The sequence below is a fragment of the Hemiscyllium ocellatum genome, chromosome 5 (assembly GCF_020745735.1).
Source record: "Hemiscyllium ocellatum isolate sHemOce1 chromosome 5, sHemOce1.pat.X.cur, whole genome shotgun sequence".
Classification (NCBI taxonomy): Eukaryota; Metazoa; Chordata; class Chondrichthyes; order Orectolobiformes; family Hemiscylliidae; genus Hemiscyllium; species Hemiscyllium ocellatum.
The window spans coordinates 46,173,388-46,198,790 of NC_083405.1; the positions used below are offsets into that span (position 1 = coordinate 46,173,388).

The window sequence follows — 25,403 nt, forward strand, 5'->3', positions numbered from 1 at the left end:
CAGTTTCTCTCTGAAATTTGAGACATAGATTGGAAGCATTGTTTCTGAAATTTGTTTTATTAACTTTGCATATTTTAATTAGTGTGCTTAAATCCTGTCCATTTATTAGTTCAAAAGGTACAAATTCGAATAACCTATTGGGAGCATCCCTAATGGCAAATTGTAACAAAGGAATTCCCAATCATTAGGACATTTTTGATCATAACCCATAATCATAGCCTTCAAAATCTGATGCTAACTTTCCAATGCAGTTTAAGATTGTGGGTGATACACAGATGTGAATATTTATTTCCAAACTAGTCATAACTTCGATACATATATGCAACAGAAGATGTGAGCCTTGACAGGATTTATTTAGTTCATCCACGTTATGTAAAAAACAAATGAACTAACTTTTCTACCAGTACTTTCACAGTAATTTCCCATAAAGGCAGTGTTTCAGGAAATCTTGTGGAGACATTCATAGGCATTAAAAGATATTAGTTTTCGATTCTGCATTTTAGGCAGGGCCTAAAAATCCAACTAAACAGCTCTTCAGAGTTGGAATCTGAATTGTATTAGAATTAAAAGGGCCAGTTTAATTGAAGGTTGGGATTTCCCCACTACTGACATGATAAATTTCCTCTAATAGCTCCTGCTGCTATGCAATCTCAAAGGTTCACACGCCACAACTGTTTCCAGAGCCAGAAGTCAATGCTTCTGCACACTGATCAGCACACACAGCTTTGATGGAATATTGTTAACATGGATGGCATACCTGTGAAAATTTGACTACATCTTTCTGTAAACCTGGTCAATAAAAATATTTTAATACTTCAGTTTGTTTCCCTATATCCAATTGACTTGCCACTAAAATTTCGAGAGCAACTCATAAATTTTCCTTTCCATACTCAGATGGAAATATTACCATTGCCCAATATGGACCATTGCCCATTTTGCATTGGCTAGTATTTGTGATGGTCTCCATTTTTTTCTCATTAACATACCTGTAGCATCTGAAAAAGGAGCGTGGCTCTGAAAGCTTGTGTTTTCAAATAAACCTGTTGGACTGCAACCTGGTGTCATGTGATTTTTTACTTTCCTCATTAATTCTCTGTTTTTCAAGCAATGACATTCAGGTATTGTTTTTGATTTAGTTTCTAAGTAAGCCTATTTGTGTAACTCTAAATTCCAAATTTGCATGTTGCACTTATAACCATGTCAGCATCATTCTCTTTGCTTTCATCCTTGTCAGTTAAATTTTCAAACATTACATTCAATAAGTAAATTTCAAATTATCTCCTTGTTCAGAGAGCCCTTTTCTTCCTGTCTAATTTTATAGGCCTTATGTTTAGACATGACAGAATCAGAAAAGAATCTAGGATGTTTCTTTTATAATATTTCAGTTTCTTTAACCTCCATTAGTTATTCCACCACCTTATGAGGCCAGTATTTTTTAAACTGCAAGGTTATTTCACAAAATAAAGTCAATTCCTTTTATAATTTTTGTTTCACTTCTCCCACTTTCATTTCTCTATTTACCGAGTCACTCTTTATTCTTTGTACAATGAATACCACTAATTAATATTTGCTCCTTCATCAAAACCTCTAGAAAATAAATAGTATTATTAGCCAGCATCAGTGATGACCTGGTCCGGTGTGTCTCATAATTCATTGGTTTCCCTTCCGAGATGTGAAACACAGATTAAGTCCCTCCCTTTATGCGATAGAATACTCAAAGCTTGCAGCAGTCTGACTCTCCTTTTGAAATTCTCTTTTAAAGATTGACAACTGTCCTCAGCCTTCCCTCCCTTCTGAATACATCCTGAGTAAGCATGTTCGCTTTGTACCACTGTAACGGATTAGTACCTATATCTTTTCATGATGTCTTGTATGAAAACACCCTAGATTTTCCTATCATTGCAATTGGTCTCACATTTAATCTCCAGCAATAGGCTCTGAACTTTTCAGTTCCAGCCTTTCTCCACTATTGTATTGACATCCTTCTGTCTCTTCTCTAAAACAAATATCTCTTCTACCTATAAATTTTCTATACTTCCAATTTCATTGTAGATATCCCCATACGACCATTTACCTACCTATACCTGTCGGTGTGAGATATCATAGGTATCTTCCAAAACCACTGCTTCTCTGATCCTCAACACTAGATGCTCACCTGAATAAATTTTTGCAGCACTGCTATTTCTGCATTCTTCCCTGATCAGAATTTCCCTTACATTCTCAAGTTTTTTTTTCTCTAGCTAAAGTGATCTAAACCACTGACACCACAGCAGTTCTGCCTTCTTTGCAAATTCCACAGTAGTAGTCTTAATTTTCAATTAATAAGCTCAGGCACAAGCTTATAAGCATTGGGTATGGCTTCTTCAATAGTTACACACACAGCAGGTTGTTCCTCTGAACACAGACTATAATGATAATATCCAAATTTCTTTTGGCCACTTCATCTATCCAATTACTTTCTTAAAAGAGGTAAAATACTTTTCAATTCCACCCTCATTAAATTTAGGCATGAATCATAGATTCTCAGGTAAATCAAATTCCTCACTGGGGCCATAACAAGTCCAAACGACTACCTCTTTCTTCCTTCTTTATTCTAAGATTTTCTGCGGCTAACTCACATTCTCTACATTCCTCAGTTTATTGGAATTACGCTCATTAATTTCATCTTATTTTGTATTTTTCTCTGCTTTCTCCTCTGCTTTTTTAAATCAAGTATTTTAATTTATTTTTCCACTGTCCTTTTGGTTGTTTCTATATTCCTCATTATTCACTTCAAGGTTTTCTTTAAATTCCTCCCTCTCTGTCTACTTTTTATTAATTTCTAACTGTATCCTAACCAATTTCAACTGTGACATCATCATTTCTACTTTTCTGTCTCCCAATTCTAAGTGTCGTGTGATTACTCATCCTTTGGAGATTCTGTTTTGGTTCCCACCTTCAATATATCTGCTAAATCCTTCAGTTTAGCCTGAATCAAATATTTTAAATAATCCACTGTTTTATTTTCCAAGTCCAGAAAACTTGTAGCAACATCTAAAATCATATCCAAACTTTGAGCAATAAACTCAACACAACACTTTATGTCTCAGAAGCATCCATGGGGTTACTTTAACAAAAAGACTCAGATCATTCTTAAATCCAGTGAATTCAAAACTCCCAAGTGCCCCAAATTGTACATAAAATCGACTTAGATCTGCATCAAATGTTTGCTTTGTCATTGGACGACATGATAAACTTTCAAAGAAGGCATACAGAGAGCAAATAAATGGTGTGGGGGCAGCAGCTTGCACAAATATATTTTCTTTCAATTGGCTCTGGATAATTCCAGTTAACCACAAGATAAAAAAAATCCTGGAGAAACCCAGCACACCTGGCAGCATCTGTGGAGAGCAGATGAAGGGTCACGAGACCCAAAACATTAATTCTACTTTTTCTCTCCAGATGCTGCCAGACCTGCTAAGTTTCTCCAGCAATTTCTGTTTGTTTCAGATTTTCATCATCTACAGTTCTTTATTTTATTTCAGTTTATCACAGCTGCCTCTCTCACAGTTAGCCTCGTTTTGTTCTCACTAGCTAGTATGTGGCACGATTTCTGCATTTAGTAAGAAAGCCTCCTCTATCACACAGATGCATTGCAAGTAAGGCAACATTTCTCTACCCACAAGTATGGATAACTGTAGGCAATCAGAATAGCTGATAAAATGCTCTTAGTTCAGATGCTTTTTATATCTTGTAATATGTTTCATAGATTTCAGTGAATCTATATAATTGGCCACAATGTTATCGATTGAAAGGCATATTATCAAATTGATTTTTAAAAATTAATTCAAGCTTCAGTAAGTAATATAAAATAATTATACGAGCATCTAAAATAATGTTTCAGCTATCCCAGATGCTCAGATAGATAGAAAAACATATTCTGTGAAAATTGAATAGGTCAGCAAAAATCCCAAAGGAGTTATTAATTAATGTTTTAATGTTTTTGTGATAAAAAATTATGTTACTTACTCGTTAGCCAGGTAAAGTTCAATGAGATCATTTTTCACCTTGCATTTAGAGAGCTTTAATTGATTTTGTATAACCTGTTTGTAATTTAAGGAATCGTATACAAATTACATTTATTGCAATTTTAAAGACAAACATTTTGCTGTTATCATATTTTACTGTACGACTATCACCCTTAATACTTCTTGATTAAATCAAACTGTTCCAAAGTAAAAGTTTTATCTTTAGCATGAATGTCTGATTTATAAAGGTTTAGATGGAGAGGAATTTGTTTAGTGCGTATAAGACAATTTTCTGATTCAGTATATGGATGTACCTACAAGAGAAGGTGCAAAACTTGACCTACTCTTGGGAAGTAAGGCGAGGTGTCAGTGGGGGAGCACATTGGGGCCAGCGACCATAATTCTATTTGTTTTAAAATAGTGATGGAAAAGGATAGACCAAATCTAAAAGTTGAAGTTCTAAATTGCAGAAAGGCCAATTTTGACGGTATTAGGCAAGAACTTTCGAAAGCTGATTGGAGGTAGATGTTCGCAGACAAAGGGATGGCTGGAAATGGAAAGCTTTCAGAAGTGAGATAATGAGAATCCAGAGAAAGTATATTCCTCTCAGGGTGAAAGGAAAGGCTGGTAGGTATAGGGAAAGCTGGATGACTAAAGAAATTGAGAGTTTGGTTAAGAAAAAGAAGGAAGCATTTGTCAGGTCTAGACAGGATAGATTGAGTGAATCCTTAAACAGTATAAAGGAAGTAGGAGTATACTTAAGAAGGAAATCAGAAGATCAAAAAGGGGACATTAGATAGCTTTGGCAAACAGAATTAAGGAGAATCCAAAGAGTTTTTACAAATATATTAAGGACAAAAGGGTAACTAGGGATAGAATAGGGCCCCTCAAAGATCAGCAAGGTGGCCTTTGTGTGGAGCCACAAAAAATGTGGGGAAACTAAATGAATATTTTGCATCAGTATTTACTGTGGAAAAGGATATGGAAGATATTGACTGTAGGGAAATAGATGGTGACATCTTGCAAAACGTCCAGATTACAGAGGAGGAAGTGCTGGATGTCTTGAAATGGTTAACGGCGGATAAATCGCCAGGACCTGATCAGGTGTATCTGAGAACTCTGTGGGAAGCTAGAGAAGTGATTGCTGGGCCTCTTGCTGAGATATTTGTATCATCGATAGTCACAGGTGAGGTGCCGGAAGACTGGAGTTTTGCAAACGTGGTGCCACTGTTTAAGAAGGGTGGTAAAGCCTGACCTCAGTGGTGGGCAAGTTGTTGGAGGGAATCCTGAGGGACAGGATATACATGTATTTGGAAAGGCAAGGACTGATTAGGGATAGTCAACATGGCTTTGTGCATGAAAAATCATACATCACAAACTTGATTGAGTTTTTGAGGAAGTAACAAAGAAGATCGATGAGGGCAGAGCGGTAGATGTGAAATGTATGGACTTCAATAGGCATTCGACAAGGTTCCCCATGGGAGACTGATTAGCAAGGTTAGATCTCATGGAATACAGAGAGAACTAGCCATTTGGATACAGGTAGAAGACAGAGGATGGTGGTGGAGGGTTATTTTTCAGACTGGAGGCCTGTGACCAGTGGAGTGCCACAAGGATCAGTGCTGGGTCCTCTACTTTTTGTCATTTATATAAATGATTTAAATGTGAGCATAAGAGGTACAGTTAGTAAGTTTGCAGATGACACCAAAATTGGAGGTGTAGTGGGCAGTGAAGAGGGTTACCTCAGATTACAACAGGATCTTGACCAGATGGGCCAATGGGCTGAGAAGCGGCAGATGGAATTTAATTCAGATAAATGCAAGGTGCTGCATTTTGGGAAAGCAAATTTTAGCAGGACTTATACACTTAATGGTAAGGTCCTAGGGAGTGTTGCTGAACAAGAGACCTTGGACTATAGGTTCATAGCTCCTTGAAAGTGAAGTCGCAGGTAGATAGGATAGTGAAGGCGGTGTTTGGTATGCTTTTCTTTATTGGTCAGAGTATTGAGTACAGGAGTTGGGAGGTCATGTCGCGGTAGTACAGGACATTGTTAGGCCACTGTTGGAATATTGTGTGCAATTCTGGTCTCCTTCCTATTGGAAAGATGTTGTGAAACTTGAAAGGGTTCAGAAAAGATTTATAAGGATGTTGCCAGGATTGAAGGATTTGAGCTATAGGGAGAGGCTGAACAGACTGGGGCTGCTTTTCCTGGAGCATCGGAGGCTGAGGGGTGACCTTACAGAAGTTTACAAAATTATGAGGTGCATGGATAGCGTAAATAGGCAAGGTCTTTTCCCTGGGGTCGGTGAGTCCAGAACTAGAGGACATAGGTTTAGGGTGAGAGGGGAAAGATATAAAAGAGACCTAAGGGGCAACTTTTTCATGCAAAGGGTCGTACGTGTATGGAATGAGCTGCCAGAGGAAGTGGTGGAGGCTGGTACAATTGCAACATTTAACAGGCACTTGGATGGGTATATGAATAGGAAGGGTTTGGAGGGATAAGGGCTGGATGCTGGCAGGTGGGACTAGATTGAGTTGGGATATCTGGTCAGCATGGACGGGTTGGAGCGAAGGGTCTGTTTCCATGCTGTGCATCTCTATGACTCCATCTATGACTGTAATATATTTTCAGAAAAATAACACAATACATATGAAGAAATAACAGTAAATTCAGAAAGTAAATCACAACAGAACAGTAATGATCAAATAATTCAGCTTCTTTTTGGAAGTGCCCTATCAGAGGATACAGTATATATTACTTAGATGACTGATATCATTTTGAACGTTTTGCAAAAGCCGATAAAGAAACATGGGCTTAGTGGTTAGCACTGCTGCCTCACAGTGCCAGGGACCTGGATTTGACTCCCGCCTGGGGTGACCGGCTGTGTCGAGTTTGCACATTCTCCCTGTGTCTGCGTGGGTTTCCTCTCATAACCCAAAAATGTGCACATCAGATGAATTGGCCATGCTAAAATGCCCATTGTGTTAGGTGCATTAGTCAGGGGTATGTACAGGGTGGAGGAATGGGTCTGGATGGGTTACTCTTTGGAGGGACGGTGTGGACTTGTTGGACCGAAGGGCCTGTTTCCATACTGTAGGGAATCTAATCTCTACTTTTACTTTGCCAACAAACTTAAACCTGTAATTCCATTCACCTAAATATTATCAAAATCCTGAGACCCCCATGCAAAGCTACAAAGATTCACCAGTTCATACAGGAAACGGCTTACATCTGCATATGCCTCCTGTCTGCATACCTTACTTGCAAGTGGCATGTTTTTGTCAGTTGTTGGATCAACACGTTCCAACTTTAAATGCTCACATCCGAATTGGAAACTAATGTAGATGTGTCACACTGTAACTTCAATCTCCCTCTGGTACTAGTTCTCCAAGACTTTCACTGTTGATCCGTTGCAAAGATTTTCATTTTGGACTGTACACTCTTGGGTTCAAACCCTGCTCTGCACACTTCATTCCAAAACCTGAGTTGACATTCTGTTTTATTCTCTCCTGGATGTGGGCATCACAAACAAATATTGAAAGAGGGTTACCTTGTCCAATGTGCCTCTCTTGAGGTATGAAACCAAGTTACCATCTGACCTCTAACAAGAGTGTACAAGGTCCAATGTCACTGAAAGAGAGCAGTGACGTTTTCTTTCTGTGTTAGACAATGTTTACCCCTCAGTCATCAGATTATCTTTGTTTTGACTTATTGTCACATATACAAAGTTACAGTCAAGTATATTGCTTTGCATACTCTACAGGCACATTGTACCATGCAAAGTGCATCCAATAGCACAGCAGAGTGCAGAATAGTGTTATTGCCACAGAGTGACAAAGATCATCATTAACATTTGAGAGGTCCTTTATTGTAGTTTATGAGCCTTGCTATACACATTGATTATTATGTTTCTTAATTTACAACACTTCAAAACTAACTTATAAAGTGCTTTGTGGCACTAATTGCAAACTGATCTATCGGCTCATTAACTTGATCATTACTGTGCAGCAAGGTTAGTGCTGCTTCTGACATTCTGAAAGAAAATTACACTTCACCCAGAAACTAAACATAGTCTTAGAATTTTTATACCACAGAACAGGGTCCTATGGTCCATCATGTCTGTGTCAATCATCAAGCATCTATCTATACAAATCCCATTTTCAAGCACACGAATCAATCACTAGTCTTACATTATGGCATTTCAAGGATTTCTTATTTTCCTTGACCATTCTCATCTCTACCATTGTTTTAGGCAATGAGTTCCAGGTATCCACAACCCTTTGGGTGAAAAGAAATTTCCTCATATACCTTATACACCACTTAATCCTTACCTTAAAACTGTGTCCCCTAATTATTGACCCCTTTATTAACATGTAACATTTCTCAATATCTATCCTGACAATACCCCTTCGAACGTTATACACTTCAATCGGATCTCTCCCCAACCTCACCATCCCTTCAGCCTTCTATGCTTTAAGGGAAGCAACCTTAGCTTGTCTTCATAACTGAATCACTCCACCTCTGGCAATATCCTGATGAATCTTCTCTGCACCCCTCTCTAATGCAATCACATCCTTCCGCGAGTATGGTGACTTAAATTGCAGTACTCCAGCTGTGGCTCAACTAAGTTATAGACAGCTCCATCATAAACAACTTGCTCTTGCATTCAATGCCTTCTTAATAAAGGAAGTATCCTTCTATGCTTTCTTAATGTTAAACATAGAAAACAGGAGCAGGAAAACTTCCAATGTTTTGGGATCAAGTACTTTCTGTGACAGAAAATTTTTTAGGCTCAACGCTCTTCAGGTGAACAAATTTCTCATCGCAATCCTAAATGGCCGACCCTATAACCTTAGACTGAACTTCCTGGTCATTTGGAACATCCTTTCTGTACATACCCTTTCTAGTCCTGTTAGAATTTTATAGGTTTCTATGAGATCAAACACCTTCCCCATCAACCAAATTCTTCTGAACTCCAATGAATATAGTCTTAATTGAATCAGTTTCCCTTCATATATCAGTTCTGCCAGCCCAGGAACCAACCTGTTCATAGATAGATCAGAATTTCTACAGTGTGGAAACAGGCCATTTGGCCCGACAAGTCCACCCAGACCCTCCCAAGAGTATTCCACCCAGACCCATCCCTCTACTCTATCACTTTACATTTCCCCTGACTAATGCACTAACTTACCCATCCCTGAACACAATGGGCAATTTAGCATGGCTAATTCACCTAATCTGCACATTTCTGGACTGTGGGAGGAAACCGGAGCACCCAGAGAAAACCCACACAGCCATGCAGAGAATGTGCAAACTCCATACAGGCAGTCGTCTGAGGCTGGAAACAAATCCAGGTACCTGACGCTGTGAGGCAGCAGTGCTAACCACTGACCCGCCCATCTGCTAAACTTTTGTTGCACTCTTTCCAAATCCAAAACATTCTTCCTCAGATAAGAAGACCAAAATTGCACACAATACTACAAATGTGGTCTCACCCAGATCCTGCATGTTTGCTGCAAGACATTCCTACTCCTGTACTCTAATCCCACCGCCACGGCAGATCAGGAAACTTGAATTCAATGCAAACCTAGAATTAAGAGTCTAATGATGACCATTGTCTGTTGTCGATTGTCAGAAAATGTCATCTAGTCCCCTGATGTCCTTTAAGGAAGGAAACTGCCATCCTTATCTGGTCTGGCCTACATGCAACTCCAGACACACAGCAAAGTGGATGACTCTTAACTGCCCTCTGAACAATTTTCCTCCTCGCCATTTACCACTCCACCAACTTATGTGTCATCTGTAAATTTACTGATCAAACTTCCTACATTCATGTCTGGATCAATAATGTACACTACAAACAGAAAGGGACTCATGCTGAATATTGCGATACCCACTGGACACACGCTTCCAGTCACAGAAATGCCCTTTGACCATCAACCTCTTCTTTCACTAAGCAAATTTTAAGTCCAATTTGCCAGGGACCCTACAGGCTCTTAATTTTTTAACCAGTCTGCCATGCAAACTTTTGTCAAAAGTCTTAAAGAAGTCCATGTTGACTATATCAATTGCACTACCCTCATCTACACACCTAGTTATTCCCTCAAAAAATTAAATCTGTTCCATGAAATACTGCTTCAGAGGCAAATATCCTATTAACAATCATCTGATATTTACAAAACCATAATCTTTGACAATATCACTACCTCTCACTGAGTCAGGCACTACAGTGTCAATATTCCTCTTTTATGTCAGCCAGGTCTACCTGATTGGAGCAGATTAACAGCCTCAGTCAAGGAACTCATATTCTATGAGGTCCAGCTGGCTGACTTCATTATAATCACTCCATTAGAAATGATCAAAACCATTCTGATTGTTCTTGCTTAATCTTTTATCTCCAAGTGGAGATTAATTCTGTTCCTCAGATGTTTTTTCCTCAATAGTTCCCCTATGCTAACAATAGTAACAGGCCTGTTGTTTTCTCACATAGCCCTACTATCTTCTTGACTCATTGCACCACATTAGCTGTCTTCCAGTCCTATATTACCCCTCATATGGCCAGAGAGGATTTGAAAATTACATCAGAACCCCTGCAATGTCCTCTCTCATATCCCTTGGCAGCCTGGAATCATCTCATCTGGGCCTGGGAATTTATCCACTTTCAGGTCTATTAAAACTGTGAATACCTCCAACCTCTTGATGGTAATTTGGTCAAATATACCACAGGCCCCTTCCATGACTTTTATACTTGTACTATCCTTTACTATAGTGAATATCGATGCAAAGTATTCATTTAAAAACTCTAACATGCTTTCCGGTTCCAAACACACATTGCTCCTTTAGTCCTGAATTGATCCTGCCCTACTTTTGGTTATCCTCTTTCTCATAAAATATTATAAAATACCTTTAGATTTCCCTTCATCAGAGTTTTCTTTTCCATGTCCTTTGATTACTAATTTCTTTTTATTAAATAACCCCTGCACTTTCTGTAGTCATCTCGGGCACCTGCTGCTGCCAACCATGGGTAAGGCTTCACTTTTTCTCCCCCTTATCCAATCCTTCCACCTCAGTCCAACTTCAGAAAATAATAACTTGTAGACTCGAAATCTCTAAACCAATGCCATGCATCGTCCAAGATCTGAGAAGAGTCTACTTCCAAACATCACTCAAACTGAGGGACTTGACATGAAGTGTGGAAGTACTTTCCACTGTGCAAACTAAATTCCTGTGCTGCTGCTACCTACTGGGCACATCAGGAACTGCAACGGGTTTCATTACTGAACTCTGAGTGGCTGGCGAGATGTGGGCAGGAAGCTGGGGGTGAGGGCGGCCGGGGTTTTGGGGATGCGGTGGTATTACACAGAGGGAGGGTCTGACTCTGTCCCCGCTCGCCATTCTCTCACCTCCTCCGCCGCCGCCATCTTTCTGTCGACAGCGGTTGCCTAGCGACGTGACCTCACAGAGCGGCCCCGCGCTCACTCAGCACACTGCTCCCTGCGCCGCGCGTGCGGCTCGTCGCCATGACCACCCGTCCGCTGGAATGGCAACGTCCTCGGTGATTTTCACTGCAATGGTCGGCGTCCACTGCAATGTCCACCAGCTGCTGCAATGACCAGCTCCTACTGCAAAATCCACCATCTACTGCATTATCCAAAAGCTACTGCAATCTCCATCATCTATTGCAATGACCATCACCTAATGCAACATCCACCAGCTGCTGCAATATCCATCACCTACTGCAAAATCCACCAGCTACTGCATTATCCATCACCTATTGCAAAATCCATCAGCTACTGCAATATCCGCCATCTATTGCAGTAACCATCACCTAATGCAAAATTCACCCTTTACTGCAATATCCATCATCTAATGCAAATTTCACCCTTTACTGCAATATCCACCATCTACTGCAATGACCATCACCTGCTGCAAAGTCCAACAGCCACTGCAACATATATCACCCACTGCAATGTCCACTGCCAAATCCAAAATCCACCACCGACTGCAAAATCCAACAACCACTGCAATTACCATCACCTACTGCAAAATTCATCACTTACTGCAATGGCCATCACGTAATGCAATGTCCACTGTCCACTGTAATGTCCACTGCAATGTCCACCAGCTACTACAATATTCATCGCCTACTGCAATTACTACCACCACTGTAAAGTCTATCATACACTGCAATGACCTTGATCTACTGCAATGTCCACCATGTATTGCAATGTCAACTGCCTCCTGCAATGACCTCCACCCATTTCAATGAACACCATCCACAGCAGTGACCACTGCCCACTGCAATGACCACAGTAATGTCCATCCTCAACTGCAATGTCCACCACCTTCTGCATTGTCCACTGCAAAGGTACACCACCCAGCCCAATGTCCACTCTAATGATCACTTCCCACTGCAACAATCAATGTCCACTGCAATGTTTGCTATAATGATAATTGGCCTTTTGCAATGATCACCGCAGTGTCTACTGCATTATCACTGGTGAAGTTTCTGTGCAACATATATTTAATCTCAAAGGCTGTGTCTCAGCTGCTATTGTAGTGGAGATGATGAAAAGGTGAGGTTTGAAATCAGTTTGCAGAAAAGGATCTGTAGTCTTGCAGGATGGTATCGTGAAAGGAGAGCTGTCATCTTCCCCCCCTAGCTTCACGCACGAGGCCATGACAGGAGATGCTGCCGACTGGAGCAAGATACCCATCTGGGGCAGTGCACTGTCCCCAGTGAAAAGAATTGCCAAACAAGAAATAAGGAGGGAGAAGATTAAATATGAGATAGCAGTAATATAACCATTTTTTAAGATATATAAAGGGCAAAAGATAGACAAAAGTGGACTTGGGCAGTTGGAAAATCACACTGAAGAGATAATAATGGGGAACAAGGAAATGGCTGAGGAACTGAATAATTACCTTCCATCAGTTTTCACTGTAGAAGAAACGAGGACTATCCCAAAAATTCAAGAGAGTGAGGGGGCAGAGCTGAGTATGATGGCCATCACCAAGGAGAAGGTGCGATAAAAATTATCTACGTGGACTTCAAGAAGTCTTCTGACAAGGTGCCGCACAGGATGCTACTGGGTAAGATAGGGGCCCATGGTGTCAGAAGCAATGTGCTTGCATGGATAGAAGCTTGGCTGTCTAGCAGAAAGCAGAGAGTTGGGAGAAAAGGGTCCTTCTTGGGATGGCAGCTGATGACAAGTGGTGTTCCCCAAGGCTCAGTGTTGGGACGACAACTTTTCACTTTATACATTAATGATCTAGATCAAGGAATTGAGGGCACTCTGGCTAAGTTTGCAGACATACAAAAATAAGTGAAGGGATAGGTAGTATTGAGGAGGTGGGGAGACTGCAGAAGGATTTGGACAAGTTAGGAGAGTGGACAAAGGAGTGGCAGATGGAGTACAATGTGAGAAAGTGCGAGGTCATGCACTTTGTTCTGAAGAATAGAGGGATGGACTATTTTTTAAATGAGAAGAAAATTTACAAGTCTGAAATGCAAAGAGACTTGAGAGTTCAGTTCTAGTCCAGGATTCTCTCAAGATAAACTTGCAGGTTGAGTAAGTAGTTAGGAAGGCAAATGCAATTATGGCATTTATTTTGACAGGACTTGAATATAAAAGCAGGGATGTTCACTCAGGCTCTATAAGGGTCTGGTCAGACTACGTCTGGAGTATTGTGCGCAGGTTTGGGACCCATATCTCAGGAAGGATGTATTGGCTCTGGAGCGTGTTCAGAGGAGGTTCATAAAAATGGTCCCAGGAATGAAAAGCTTAACATGTGAGGAATGTTTGAGGACTCTGGGTCTATACTCAATGGAGTTTGGAAGGATGAGGGGGGATCTAATTGAAACTTACAGAATACTGAATGGCCTGGATAGAGTAGATGTTGGGAAGATATTTCCATTAGTCAGAGGGCACAGCCTTAGAATAAAGTGAAGACCTTTTAGAACAGAGATAAAGAGAAACTTCTACAGTCAGAGAATTTTGAGTATAGTTAAGACTGATATAGACAGGTTCTTGAGTATCAAGGGAATCGACGTTTTGGGGAGAAAGTGGGAGAATGGGTTTGAGAAACTTATCAGCCATGACTGAATGGTGGAGCAGACCCGATGGCCTGAATGGCCTATGTCTTTTGGTTTTATGGTCTTAATGTTAATGACATTCTTCACTCCGCAAGGATAAGTGCAACCATCTTCTGTCTGCTAGTTGACACTCACTATAGCTCTGCCGTTTCATACCTCCCACCAAGGCGAATTGTCTACCACTCTTGTTACTGCATGCAACATTTTCACTTATTGGCTCTCACCCACCTCACTCTCCCAAATTACTAAGTTCTCCTACACTCTGCACTTTCTACTCATTCAGTTATTCAATTTACCATCTTCCTGGCACCTGCAGTGCCACTAACAGCTCTTCCAACCACTTTTATCTCACAGTTCCTCCTTTTGCTGGAGTGGGGTGACTGAGATTGGATGGTGCCTTTGACTGAGTGTAGTAGAATTTCATGACTGCCCATAGTCTGTCTTCACTTGACTAAGGACTTATTCCTCTTTTACTTTAAGAAATGCTCTTTTGGTTGCAGCATATGCAGTGTGCTTGCCACATATATGCTGCTACACATTATAGATGTGACATTGACATGCACAGACCCATGTGCAGTTCATTTACTGTTCCATGCTTGTAACCACAACAAGTTGCCTGGATTTCTGTCTGCATAAAGGAGCACAGCAAGCCTGAGATGTGTGGTGACTGTAGAAATGCTAAGTCAATCTTGTCAGATTGTGAGGAGATAATAAATATAAACAAATTAATCATGTTAATATGAATCAATAAAATTTCAGCTTATCTTTTAGAACAAGTGAATATTTACTCAGTAGCGTCCACAATAATTCACTATAACAACTGTTAGCCATGATGGGTTGATGTAAAATTGCTTTTACTTATGCTATGCTTACATCTGTTACTATTGACTATAAGCTAAATTAGAAGGGCATCTAAAATCAGAGCTGATCTTTTCTCTGCACCACTTGAGGGAATAGCTTTACATTTCCTTGTAAGTCCTACTATCCAACATCAGTACTATTGGCAAAATAAATATTGATAGCCTTATCTTATTGCTGATTCAACACCGAAAAACCCATGGGAGCATCAGAATCAGACATTGAATGTGCAATGAGTGAATGCAATAAAATAAATAGCCACCAGAGGTCAGCAATAAATGCTACTTAACCGAGTGTTGCGTAATGGCACTTTCCAAGGTCCAGGACTGCGTGCTGAGGGACGCATTAAGACTTGGGGCAACTGCCACAAGGCACAGTGGGGAAAGACCACTGTCTATTGTTTTTCTCCTGAAGTTAAATGGTGGCTCATTCAATGTTCAGACCCTCCTTATACCTCAAATGCATTTAAATATAGTCTGGTTCAAGTAGGAGATCCCTTTGATTTGTTTCCTTGATGTCCTACTGTACAGAAATGAAATATGTTTGTGATTGTGTATATAGAAAAAGATATTTTTATGAATAAAGTATATTTTTGAAATTAAAAAAATGTGCTCAGTAATAGTATTCATAAACTGAGGGAAATATCATTTGCTGAAAGAATCAAGGCTAATCTTAGTGTCTGGCCATAGGATGAGTAAAGCAACATGAGGGGTGGTCTTATGGAGATGAACAAGATGTTAAATAAAAGCTATAATAGAGTATTAGTTAAACTGTGAGACTAGACCAAGGGCACACATGATCAAACTGGTAAATAATAACTTAATGATAACTAATAGCTTCCTTTCACACACAAAGAAATGAACTTCTGGGTAGAATGATGGAGACAAAATACCAGAGTATATGTAGAAAATAGCTAGATGTAATAACAAGGGGACTCAATATTGTCTCTTAATGAATGTTATAAGATGGGCTGTATGTTTATTATTCACCTGTAATTAACTTTTTATATTTTATCCTTCTTTTTGAGTTACTATGATTTTTCATTACAGCCTGTTTTACACTGTTTTGTCTTTGTTTTTATGCATTTGCATTTATATTAATTAATGTTATTCATAAGATTGATATTAGTAATAATTGATGTTTATCTGGTCTGTCTGCAAGAAACACCAATACTTTCCTTGCTCATATGTTCAATCTTACCTTTAATGGTTGCATTTTTAGTCCCTGCATATTTGTAAAAAGAAATGTAATTCCATTACTCATTATCGGCAATCACTCACTAACAAGAATGATTTTTCACACAGGAAAATCCATGTCACTGGTCATTGGTTTGGTGGATCCTTGTGTGACTGATTAACCTTACCATTGACCCAGTCAATTGGGAAGATCTATGGAAGACCCTGTCGGCTGTGCAGAGAAATTCATCAACATCCTTCATCTCCTCCATGACAAGCTGTCAGTCATGGTCTTCACTGGTGGAAATATGGCAGAATCTTTTGAGGTTAAGACAGGGGTTGAGTGTGGATGTGGCATTTCCCCTACAATTTTCTCCATCTTTATCACCACCATTCTTCATCTTGTCAAGAACAAGCTTCCCAGTGGTGTGGACATTGTCTACAAGATGGATAGAAAATGTTCCAACTTCAAACAATTGCAATCCAAGAAGAAATCTTCCTCACTTATGGAGCTATAGTATTATCATTTCTAACAATGATTAGAATCTTCCTCTCCCTGTTGTGGTGAGACTAAAGGTGAGTATGTTGAGAAAATGAGGATGGATTGAAAAAGATCAGATTTTCGCTATCAAGAAAATCTTTTCCAATTTTCCTTCAAATCTTAATGGTGATTGAAAAGTCTCAACACCTATCTTATCCTTAACTTTATTTTCTTTTATTTGAATCTTATTACAGCTTCAACTCATGCTACTACATTTCAATTCCAATTCTCCTCCCCTCCATTGAGAAAGTAGAGAGCATAATTTCTCAACATTGAAAACAGAGCGGGTCACCTGTCAGCCGTAGCTTGCCAAATGCCTGTCCCAGCCGTCATTCCACTGCTTCTTAGGTACAATGTTCCTGGATTTTCCAGCATCCATCTTGACTCTTCTTCCACATAACTCTGCTTTGACAAACTAACTGCCTTACCGCACCTTCAGCCTGCTCTTGGAGGAGTCTCACATCACTTCAGGCTTTCAACACTTTAGATTAGATTCCCTATGGCACGGAAACAGACCCTTCAGCTCAACAAGTCCACACCGACCCTCCGAAGAGTAATCCACCCAGGCTCATTTCCTGACATTTATCCTAACGAATGCACCTAAATTGGCAGTTTAGCATGGCCAATTCACCTGGTTTGCACATGTTTGGAATGCGGGAGTAAACTGGAGCACCTGGAGGAAATCCACATAGACACGGGAGAATGTGCAAACTCCACACAGACAGTCACCCCAAGCTAGAATCAAAACACATGTGAAGGAGCAGGGATAACCACTGAGCCACCATGTCACCCTACTCCCAATAAGTTGCACGGTTCTGCCGGGTTGCTTTGTGCATGGGAACAGTCATGGATCTAATCAGGGTACCTTTGTGCTGCTGTGGACACACATACACAATGTGTGGCTGTTAGCTTACTTTCTTATTGCTAACAAACACCAGCACTGATTATAGCCAGTGTGTGTGTGTGTGTGTGTGTGACATTGTTTTATTAGCACAGAAGGTTTTAAGTACTCCCTTACAGGCCTGTAGATTAGCCTGCTTTTGAATGTTGAGGCAGAGGCAGTTAGTTTGTACCAATGTGGAACAATGAAGAGTAAATGGTTCAGCCAGAGAAGAGGGGACAGATTACCGTGTGGCACCAGGCTTTGTCAACATCAGAGTTGCAGCATAGAGAGTCATACAGCACGGAAACAGACCCTTCAGTCCAACCAGTCCATGCCAGCCATAATCCCAAACTAAACCAGTCCCACCTGCCTGCTCTTGGCCCATAGCCCTCCAAATATTTCTTATTCATGTACTTACCTAAATGTCTTTTAAAATGTTGTAACTGGACCACATTCATCACTTCCTCTGGAAGTTCATTCCACACATGGACCACTCTCTGTTGCCCATTTGGGGAAAAAAAACACATACCATTCAGCTTATCTATACCCCTCATTATTTTATAAACCTCTACAAGTTCACCTCTCAACACTCAAACTTTAGTGAAAAAATGTTTTTCCAGCCTAACCAGCCTCTTCTTGTAACTCAAACCCTCCCTTTCTGCCAACATCCTGGAAAATCTTTCCTGAACCCGCTGCAATAATAACATCCTTCCCATAACAGGGAGACCAGAACTGGACATGGTACTCCAAAAGAGGAACTTGTGTGTGCTTCAAGCAAATGGCAATGTGTGAGAGTCAATTGTGAAGAGTCGTTTAGTGATGTGATGTGGGTCTACAGTCCGTTGGGGAGTAAAACCACAGTCAGCTAAGTGACTCATCAGATTACACCAAAGGGGATTGACCAGAGTCAGTCCTACAGGTCAAGCACAAACAGTTGAGGATTACAGATTGGTCAGCTATGATGCTTTTGAGGCATCAGTGCAATTTGGACAGAGGGGACAGTTTGTCTTTCAATAAGACAAAGCAAAGAAATGAGGATGATGGAAGTGGATGCAAGAGCAGTTCGTAATCATACATGAACAGGAACAGACGTGGGGTTTTGGGAGAATGAGAAAGGTGAGAGCTCTTGAGTGGGCATGATGTATGCAATACTGAGAATTGTAGTCCATGAGCCTTGTTGCAATATGTGTGCAGTGACAGAATTAGACTGAGAGCTGGTTCTTGAGTATTAAAAAACAGAGAGAAGGTAATGACTACAACCTTGCGGACCATGGAAGATCATTAATCTTCTTGTGACACTACCGGATATCCCTTTTCCATAAAATATTGAACTGTATTGTAAATTTTTTCTACCTGGCTGGGTTTGTTGATATGGCCTCTTTTGGTGGTCAGCTTTGAAAGAAAAATGCACTTCTCTCTTCCACCCTTATCCAACAGACCTCCTTCTCTGTGCTAGAAGTGGGAAACTAGCTTGACTTCCCTCTGAGATATTTTCTGTATTGGGGACTGCAGTCTGAGAGGTTGTTCCTGGCTTATAATGTGTGAAGCAATGTATATCTGGGTTTTCAATATGATGCCAGAGGTCTGGAAGCCAGAATATCTCAAAGGGATGAGCCTATCCACATCATTGCCACACAGTTCATCGAGAACTGCAGTCTACAGCCCAATAGTATAATTAATTGGGTGAAAAGCAAAAGACTGCATGAAGGCATTTGCCCAGATCATGGCAGGTCAAATGCAGTGAAACTCATTTACACCTCACTTTAACGATAAATGGAGTAATTCGGCCCAAGATTTTACAAACTTGCATTGTTTGTCTTCTAAATATCTTGAATTTGCTTTCAAATTGAAATTTATCATTTCATTTCCTGCTGTTGTTGGAAACAATACATTTATCATCCTCTGGTTTTGTTTTGATGACATTTTTCAACATTCAGCATGGCTTATCTCAGAGTTTGATTCATGTGTCTTTCACACAATAATTGTGTTGATGTGTGAAAACATTAAAATCGACAAATTTGTGAGAACATATGCTGTCTCTATGTTTTTAATATATCAAATAAGGCTGCTTACTCCAACATTGTTAGGAAATAATGCTGGATAATTGTTTAGAGAGATTCAAAAGATATTTGGCAAAATGCAAAATATTTGGGTGGCTTTTTTATCATTCAGTATTTGTCTAATGTTTTACTATATGATGAAAAATCAATATTAATTATGCATTAAAAAATAAGTATGATTATTTTGTAGTTATTGAACACAGCCAGGGGACCTGTTTTCCAGATGGGATGCTAAGCTTTAATCCAACTACAGTGTGAACGTAAAAGACTCTGTTGTATTATTCAAAGAGCAGCAGGCAATAGTTGTCACTCAAACAATATCACTAAATTAAAATAGATTATCTGGCCATTTATCAAATTGCTTTTGTGGGAATTTTTTGTTTCACAGATTTACTGTTGTGTTTCCCTGCATGAAACAAATGTTGTGATTTCAAAATTATTCAACTGGCTATGAAGGGATTTGTAATGTCCTGGGCTAATAAATGGAGCTTTTTAAATGTAGATTCTTGTTTTTCCTCCTTTCACAAGCATCTATGTCCTATTAGTACATGTCTCGAATTTTAAGTAGTAGTATGTTGTGTACCTCTTGATTAAAAATACAATATGGTTTCCACTATTGAATTTGTTTGGACATTGATGAAGAACATTGATTTGAATGATCTCTTAACAGGCTGAGTATCAGTAACTGAGAGATCAACTGATTTTGATGCTCCCTCTATAATCCTCCTACATTTCTATCTGCCTTTCCTGAAGGATATTATTCATGTTACAGTTCCGTGAAAACTGGCATTCTCTAACATTGTTAGTGGCCATTCTTCCTGCATGAATTTGAAAGTTAGTCAGCAAGTTTTTTGATTAACCTTCCTTACAGCAAAATTCACAATTTCCAGTGGGAACAATAACTGACTTTCTCCCTCACTGGTTAGAACATTGAGTCTAATTATATCACATTTACACATCTAATTATTAGGAAGTTGTGCTTGCATTCTTTAAGCATTATAATCGCTGCATTAATATTAATTACATGAAAATTACATTTGAAAGTCAAATGTCTTCAATAGATCTTTATAAAGTTTCATTGATTAATTAATTAATTAATTATAAATGACTATCACTTCAGAGACAATAACTTCTATATTTAAAATGTATTTATTGGAGAAGCCTGGAGATCTGTGTTGAATTAGTGTTCAGTGCAACTTGCATTATGAAATATTATGAAGTATCCCAAGACACTTCACAGGAGTAGTAAAAAACAAAGAATAACACAAGGAGATTTTCTGTCAGATGATTAGATTAGATTAGATTACTTACAGTGTGGAAACAGGCCCTTCGGCCCAACAAGTCCACACCGACCCGCCGAAGCGCAACCCACCCATACCCCTACATATACCCCTTACCTAACACTATGGGCAATTTAGCATGGCCAATTCACCTGACCCGCACATCTTTGGACTGTGGGAGGAAACCGGAGCACCCGGAGGAAACCCACGCAGACACGGGGAGAACGTGCAAACTCCACACAGACAGTCGCCTGAGGCGGGAATTGAACCCAGGTCCCTGGCGCTGTGAGGCAGCAGTGCTAACCACTGTGCCACCGTGCCGCCTAAAAGCTCAGTGAGAGAGTTAAGTTTTATGAAGTGTCTGAAAGAAGGAAAATGAGATTGAGTAGTAGAGAGACACATAGAGTGTATTCCAGAGCTTGGGGCTTCGGTAAATGAAGGAATTCAAACAACGGTTAAATATATACAAATGGTCAGAATTAAAGGAGCTCAGATATGTTGGAGAGTGAAAGTGATGAAAATATTTAAAAAAAAGGATTAGAGTTATAAAAGAAGACATTGTTTGCCTGAGAGTTTGCATGGATCAGCTTACATAAGAGTGAAAGGGATCAGTATTTATTGCAAACTAAGATATAGATGGCAGAATTTTGGAAGACAGAAAGTTTACAGAGGTTAAAATATTTCAAGCCAATCATGAATGTATTGGAATTGATGAATCTAGAGATAATGAAGGCATCAGTCAAGATTTCAGTAATAAATGGGCTCAGATGGGAGATGCTATAGATCTGAAAATAGATAGATTTGGTGATGTGTTATATATGAGGTACTGAAATCAAAGTGATACCAAGGTTGCAGATAGACTGGTTTAGTGTCAAACAGTTGTCAGTGGGAGGAATGGCATTCAGGACAACAGAGTTTGGAGGAAGGATTGCAATGGCTCTGTGGCCTTCACAGTTTTTAAGAGGAGGAAATTTGTCCACCTGCTACTAAATAATGATAATCAACCTAATAATTGAACAACAATGGAGATGTTGAGTGAGTATAAGTGAGGTAGAGCTTAGTGTTGGCACGCATGTGAAAACTATGCAAGAAAAACCTTTGTTATAATTTCAAATGTGTTTTAACTGTTTTCATTGGATTGAGTGAAAAATACTTGGCAGTATTGTGAAGCTCCTGATACTAGACAATTTAAACATGTGACAGGCTGCTTGGTGTTAAAGTGTAACCTCATTGTGCAAAATTGAAAATGTTCAAAGAGTGTGATGTAAAAATTACTTCAATGACAATTTTAACCTTATTTTGAAGTGGTAGTTATTATCACAGTTGTAATTAAAAATAAGTGGATTATAATCGAAAGAATGATTGCTGGTTAAAATAGCAATGCACAGTAGAGGATGACTTAGAAAACATGTACGTTTAATGCCTTACTTTGGAAATTCACAATATGTCATATGACATACGGGATTTGTCTCTTTAAGGGGCGTTACAAAGGAAATATTTCACAAAGTGAAACATGAGAAGTGTGAAATTTGAAACTGATACAATTTGCATATACCACACTTCTACGTGTGTGATCTAGTCTGCTATTGGTTAGCAAGATATGTGTGTATGTTTCCATTCTGAAGCTACACTGTTTCCACTTGAATGAATGCCAGGCAGCTTTATAAAAGGGGAAGCACAGAAAATCCTTGTTAAAAGCTGCAGTATTGCAACCTGGTCTTCATCCTGAGAGCTCTGGAGCCATGATCTCACAGTCGTTTGATTGCACATTCTTTGTGATAGCATGCATTTTTTTCAAATGCTGCTTTGCTTTCGACAAGGGTATTGAACAAACTAAAAATGATGCTACAGAAATATTCTACAATCGAAAGGTACTACAACATGATAGTCCAAGCAATTTAACATTAAATCAGGCAAGGAATGGAGGACGACAACCTGACCCATCAGATTTGAGTCGCAATGGTATGTTTTATATGTTTTCAGGAATACTCCATCGATTTCAAAGGTTTTTTTTCTGTTTTAGCTTTGTCTAAGTAATAGAATGATATTGTTAGATGCATTAAGTTACAGAACTTGATTTTTCCATAAATTAACAGCTAATGTTATCACTCAAAAGTACAAAGTTGAATGCTTATATAATGTAATTTATTGATATAAGCATATAGTATAAGTATGTTCAGGTTATGTAATATAACAAAAGCCCATGATTCAGTAAAGGAAAATTAAAAAGAAAGGATTTTAAAAAATTATTGAATGAGAACTAAGCATAGATGCACCAAGACAGTGCATGAAAATGTAATCACAGCTATGGTCGTATATAATGTACAGATAATTCCACAAGATAATAATTTCAAATCCTTCTATGACTCTAAAATTATTAATCACAATAATTATTTTTGTCTTGAGTTCAATCAAACTGAACCTGCTTTTGGGCAGGTTTCTGAGAAGTAGACATGCATTCTGATCGATGCAAGACGGTTTCAAGTAGCATTTGAACGTTCAGCTAGTTTTCAGTTACAGTTACTAGGATTACATGTGCTATCATGTCAGCTAAACTTTAAATCAATCTATCTTTGCATTACCTTCAAAGGAACCGACAGCAAATATCTGGGATTTCTGACACAGAAGTCAGCAAAATCTCAGTGAATTCCTTCCAAAGTGAATATTAGGCATTAGCTTTTATTGTCACATGTAAAGTATAGGTATTCAGGGGTACAGTGAAAAATGTACAAATTCTTATTAATGTATCAGTAAAAACCAAATGTAAAAGATCAATTGCTGAACATATCAGTTGCTCAATTTATCAACATAGCCTTCTAAATTTACTTGCTTAATTTTCCAATGATATGTATCTTTATTAAGGCATGCCACATTTTACGTCTGTACTTAGAGACAATTGCCAAGACTCATGCAACACACATTGGATGGATGAAAATCAGAATCAGCAAAATAAATAAAGTATACTTATTGTTCAAGTATTTTCTTTTGTATCTTAAGGTTTCAAAGTGAAAAGAGCTCAGAAAATAACACACAAAATAATTGGCAAGTCCAACCGATCACTGTTCACCCCATATTCTGAAAATCAGTTAAAGGTTTCACGGCTATTTGGTTACAAGCCAGTCTAGGATAGTAGAAGCATTTATTGAAAAATATGTCTTTGTACTTTTAAAAGGGCTCCCATTTATTGTAGAACAGATTTTTAAGCACTTTTGCTGTAGCTGTGAGAAAGCTATAAGTTTAGAATAGGTTTGATGCAGAGGAAAGATGTCTTGAGTTTCAACGAGTAACATTTGCCAGAAAAAAGTACAGTTCAAGAAAAAATTATGAATATTTGCAAGCAACACTGATTTTTTGTAGTTAATGTTTATAGAAACTCTTAGAATTGAATTTTGTTTTGAGGTTTATAATAAAAGTGATTTCAATGTAAACTACAATGTGTTCTTTTTGAAATGTAGATCGATCTCAAGTTGGCTGTCGTGAGCTTAGATCAACCAAGTACATTTCTGATGGCTTGTGTACTAGTATTAATCCAGTGAAGGAGTTAGTGTGTGCTGGGGAGTGCTTACCTGTGCCTGTTCTTCCCAACTGGATTGGAGGTTATGGTCGAAAATACTGGAGCAGGAGGAATGCACAAGAGTGGCGCTGTGTGACAGACAAGACTCGTACTGAGAGGATTCAGCTTCAGTGCCAGAATGGCGGGACACGAACCTACAAAATCACAGTAGTTATTTCATGCAAGTGCAAGAGATACACACGACGGCACAATGAATCAAGCAATACCAATATTGAGGAGGCACTGCCAACAAACAAGAGAAGATTCCGAGGCAAAAAAAGATCCCGGAAGATTCATCAAGAGGAGACCAAGCATAAAGCAAATTGGCATGAAGTGGAAGATAAACAGTGATTTTCTTTGTTGCCATATGAACTGTATTGCGCAAAAGTGGGCTTCCTTTGTTCGTGTTCTGCATTTATTGAAATGAGCTTACTCAATATGTGTTAGGTATCATTAATTAAAGAAGAAGTAAAATTATGGTCCATCAGATGCGTATAATTGATCAGGACTCCTGGATTAAAACATATATACTCAGGAACCTGGCTACATTAATGTTTTCAATAGCATTCCTTACCGTGCACCTTTTGCTTAACTATAACTTCAAAGAAAAGACAGTGACACCACTTTCATATGCGTAATAGAACAAAAGTACAATAAATGGCTGTAGAACAATTAAGTTATTCAACAATGATTAAAATTACTTCAGTTTCCCACTGGTTGAATCAATCAAACTAAGAATTATTTTGTTTCCAATAATTCTGTTGAATTGCATTTTCATCAGATAAATTGGTGACAATTTATGTATATAGATATTTTTGGATAAAGATCTAATCTGCATGGGATACCATACAAGAAATTAAATATGTTGATCTCAAATATTTTGTGCATTTCTAAATGTACATTACTGATTTATCTTTAATGCAATAGATAGTGTGAAGTAAATACATCT

The 25,403-nt window shown here is 38.9% G+C and overlaps 1 protein-coding gene across 1 annotated transcript; it reads left to right on the forward strand.

Moving 5' to 3' along the window:
* The first annotated feature begins 22,607 nt into the window (after positions 1 to 22,607).
* sostdc1a (sclerostin domain containing 1a) lies at positions 22,608 to 25,180 on the forward strand. The gene is made up of 2 exons (XM_060825429.1): positions 22,608 to 22,863; positions 24,357 to 25,180. Exons 1-2 carry the CDS (start codon positions 22,644 to 22,646, stop codon positions 24,803 to 24,805), a joined length of 669 nt encoding a protein of 222 aa, XP_060681412.1. The 5' UTR covers positions 22,608 to 22,643; the 3' UTR covers positions 24,806 to 25,180.
* The last annotated feature ends 223 nt before the right edge of the window (positions 25,181 to 25,403 follow it).

What these genes read in the sequence shown, in the direction of transcription:
- sostdc1a (XM_060825429.1), top strand. Translation starts at nt 22,644, where the DNA reads ATGATCTCACAGTCGTTTGATTGCACATTCTTTGTGATAGCATGCATT. An exon ending in ATCAGATTTGAGTCGCAATG is followed by an intron (nt 22,864 to 24,356) that starts GTATGTTTTATA and finishes TTTGAAATGTAG; the next exon opens with ATCGATCTCAAGTTGGCTGT.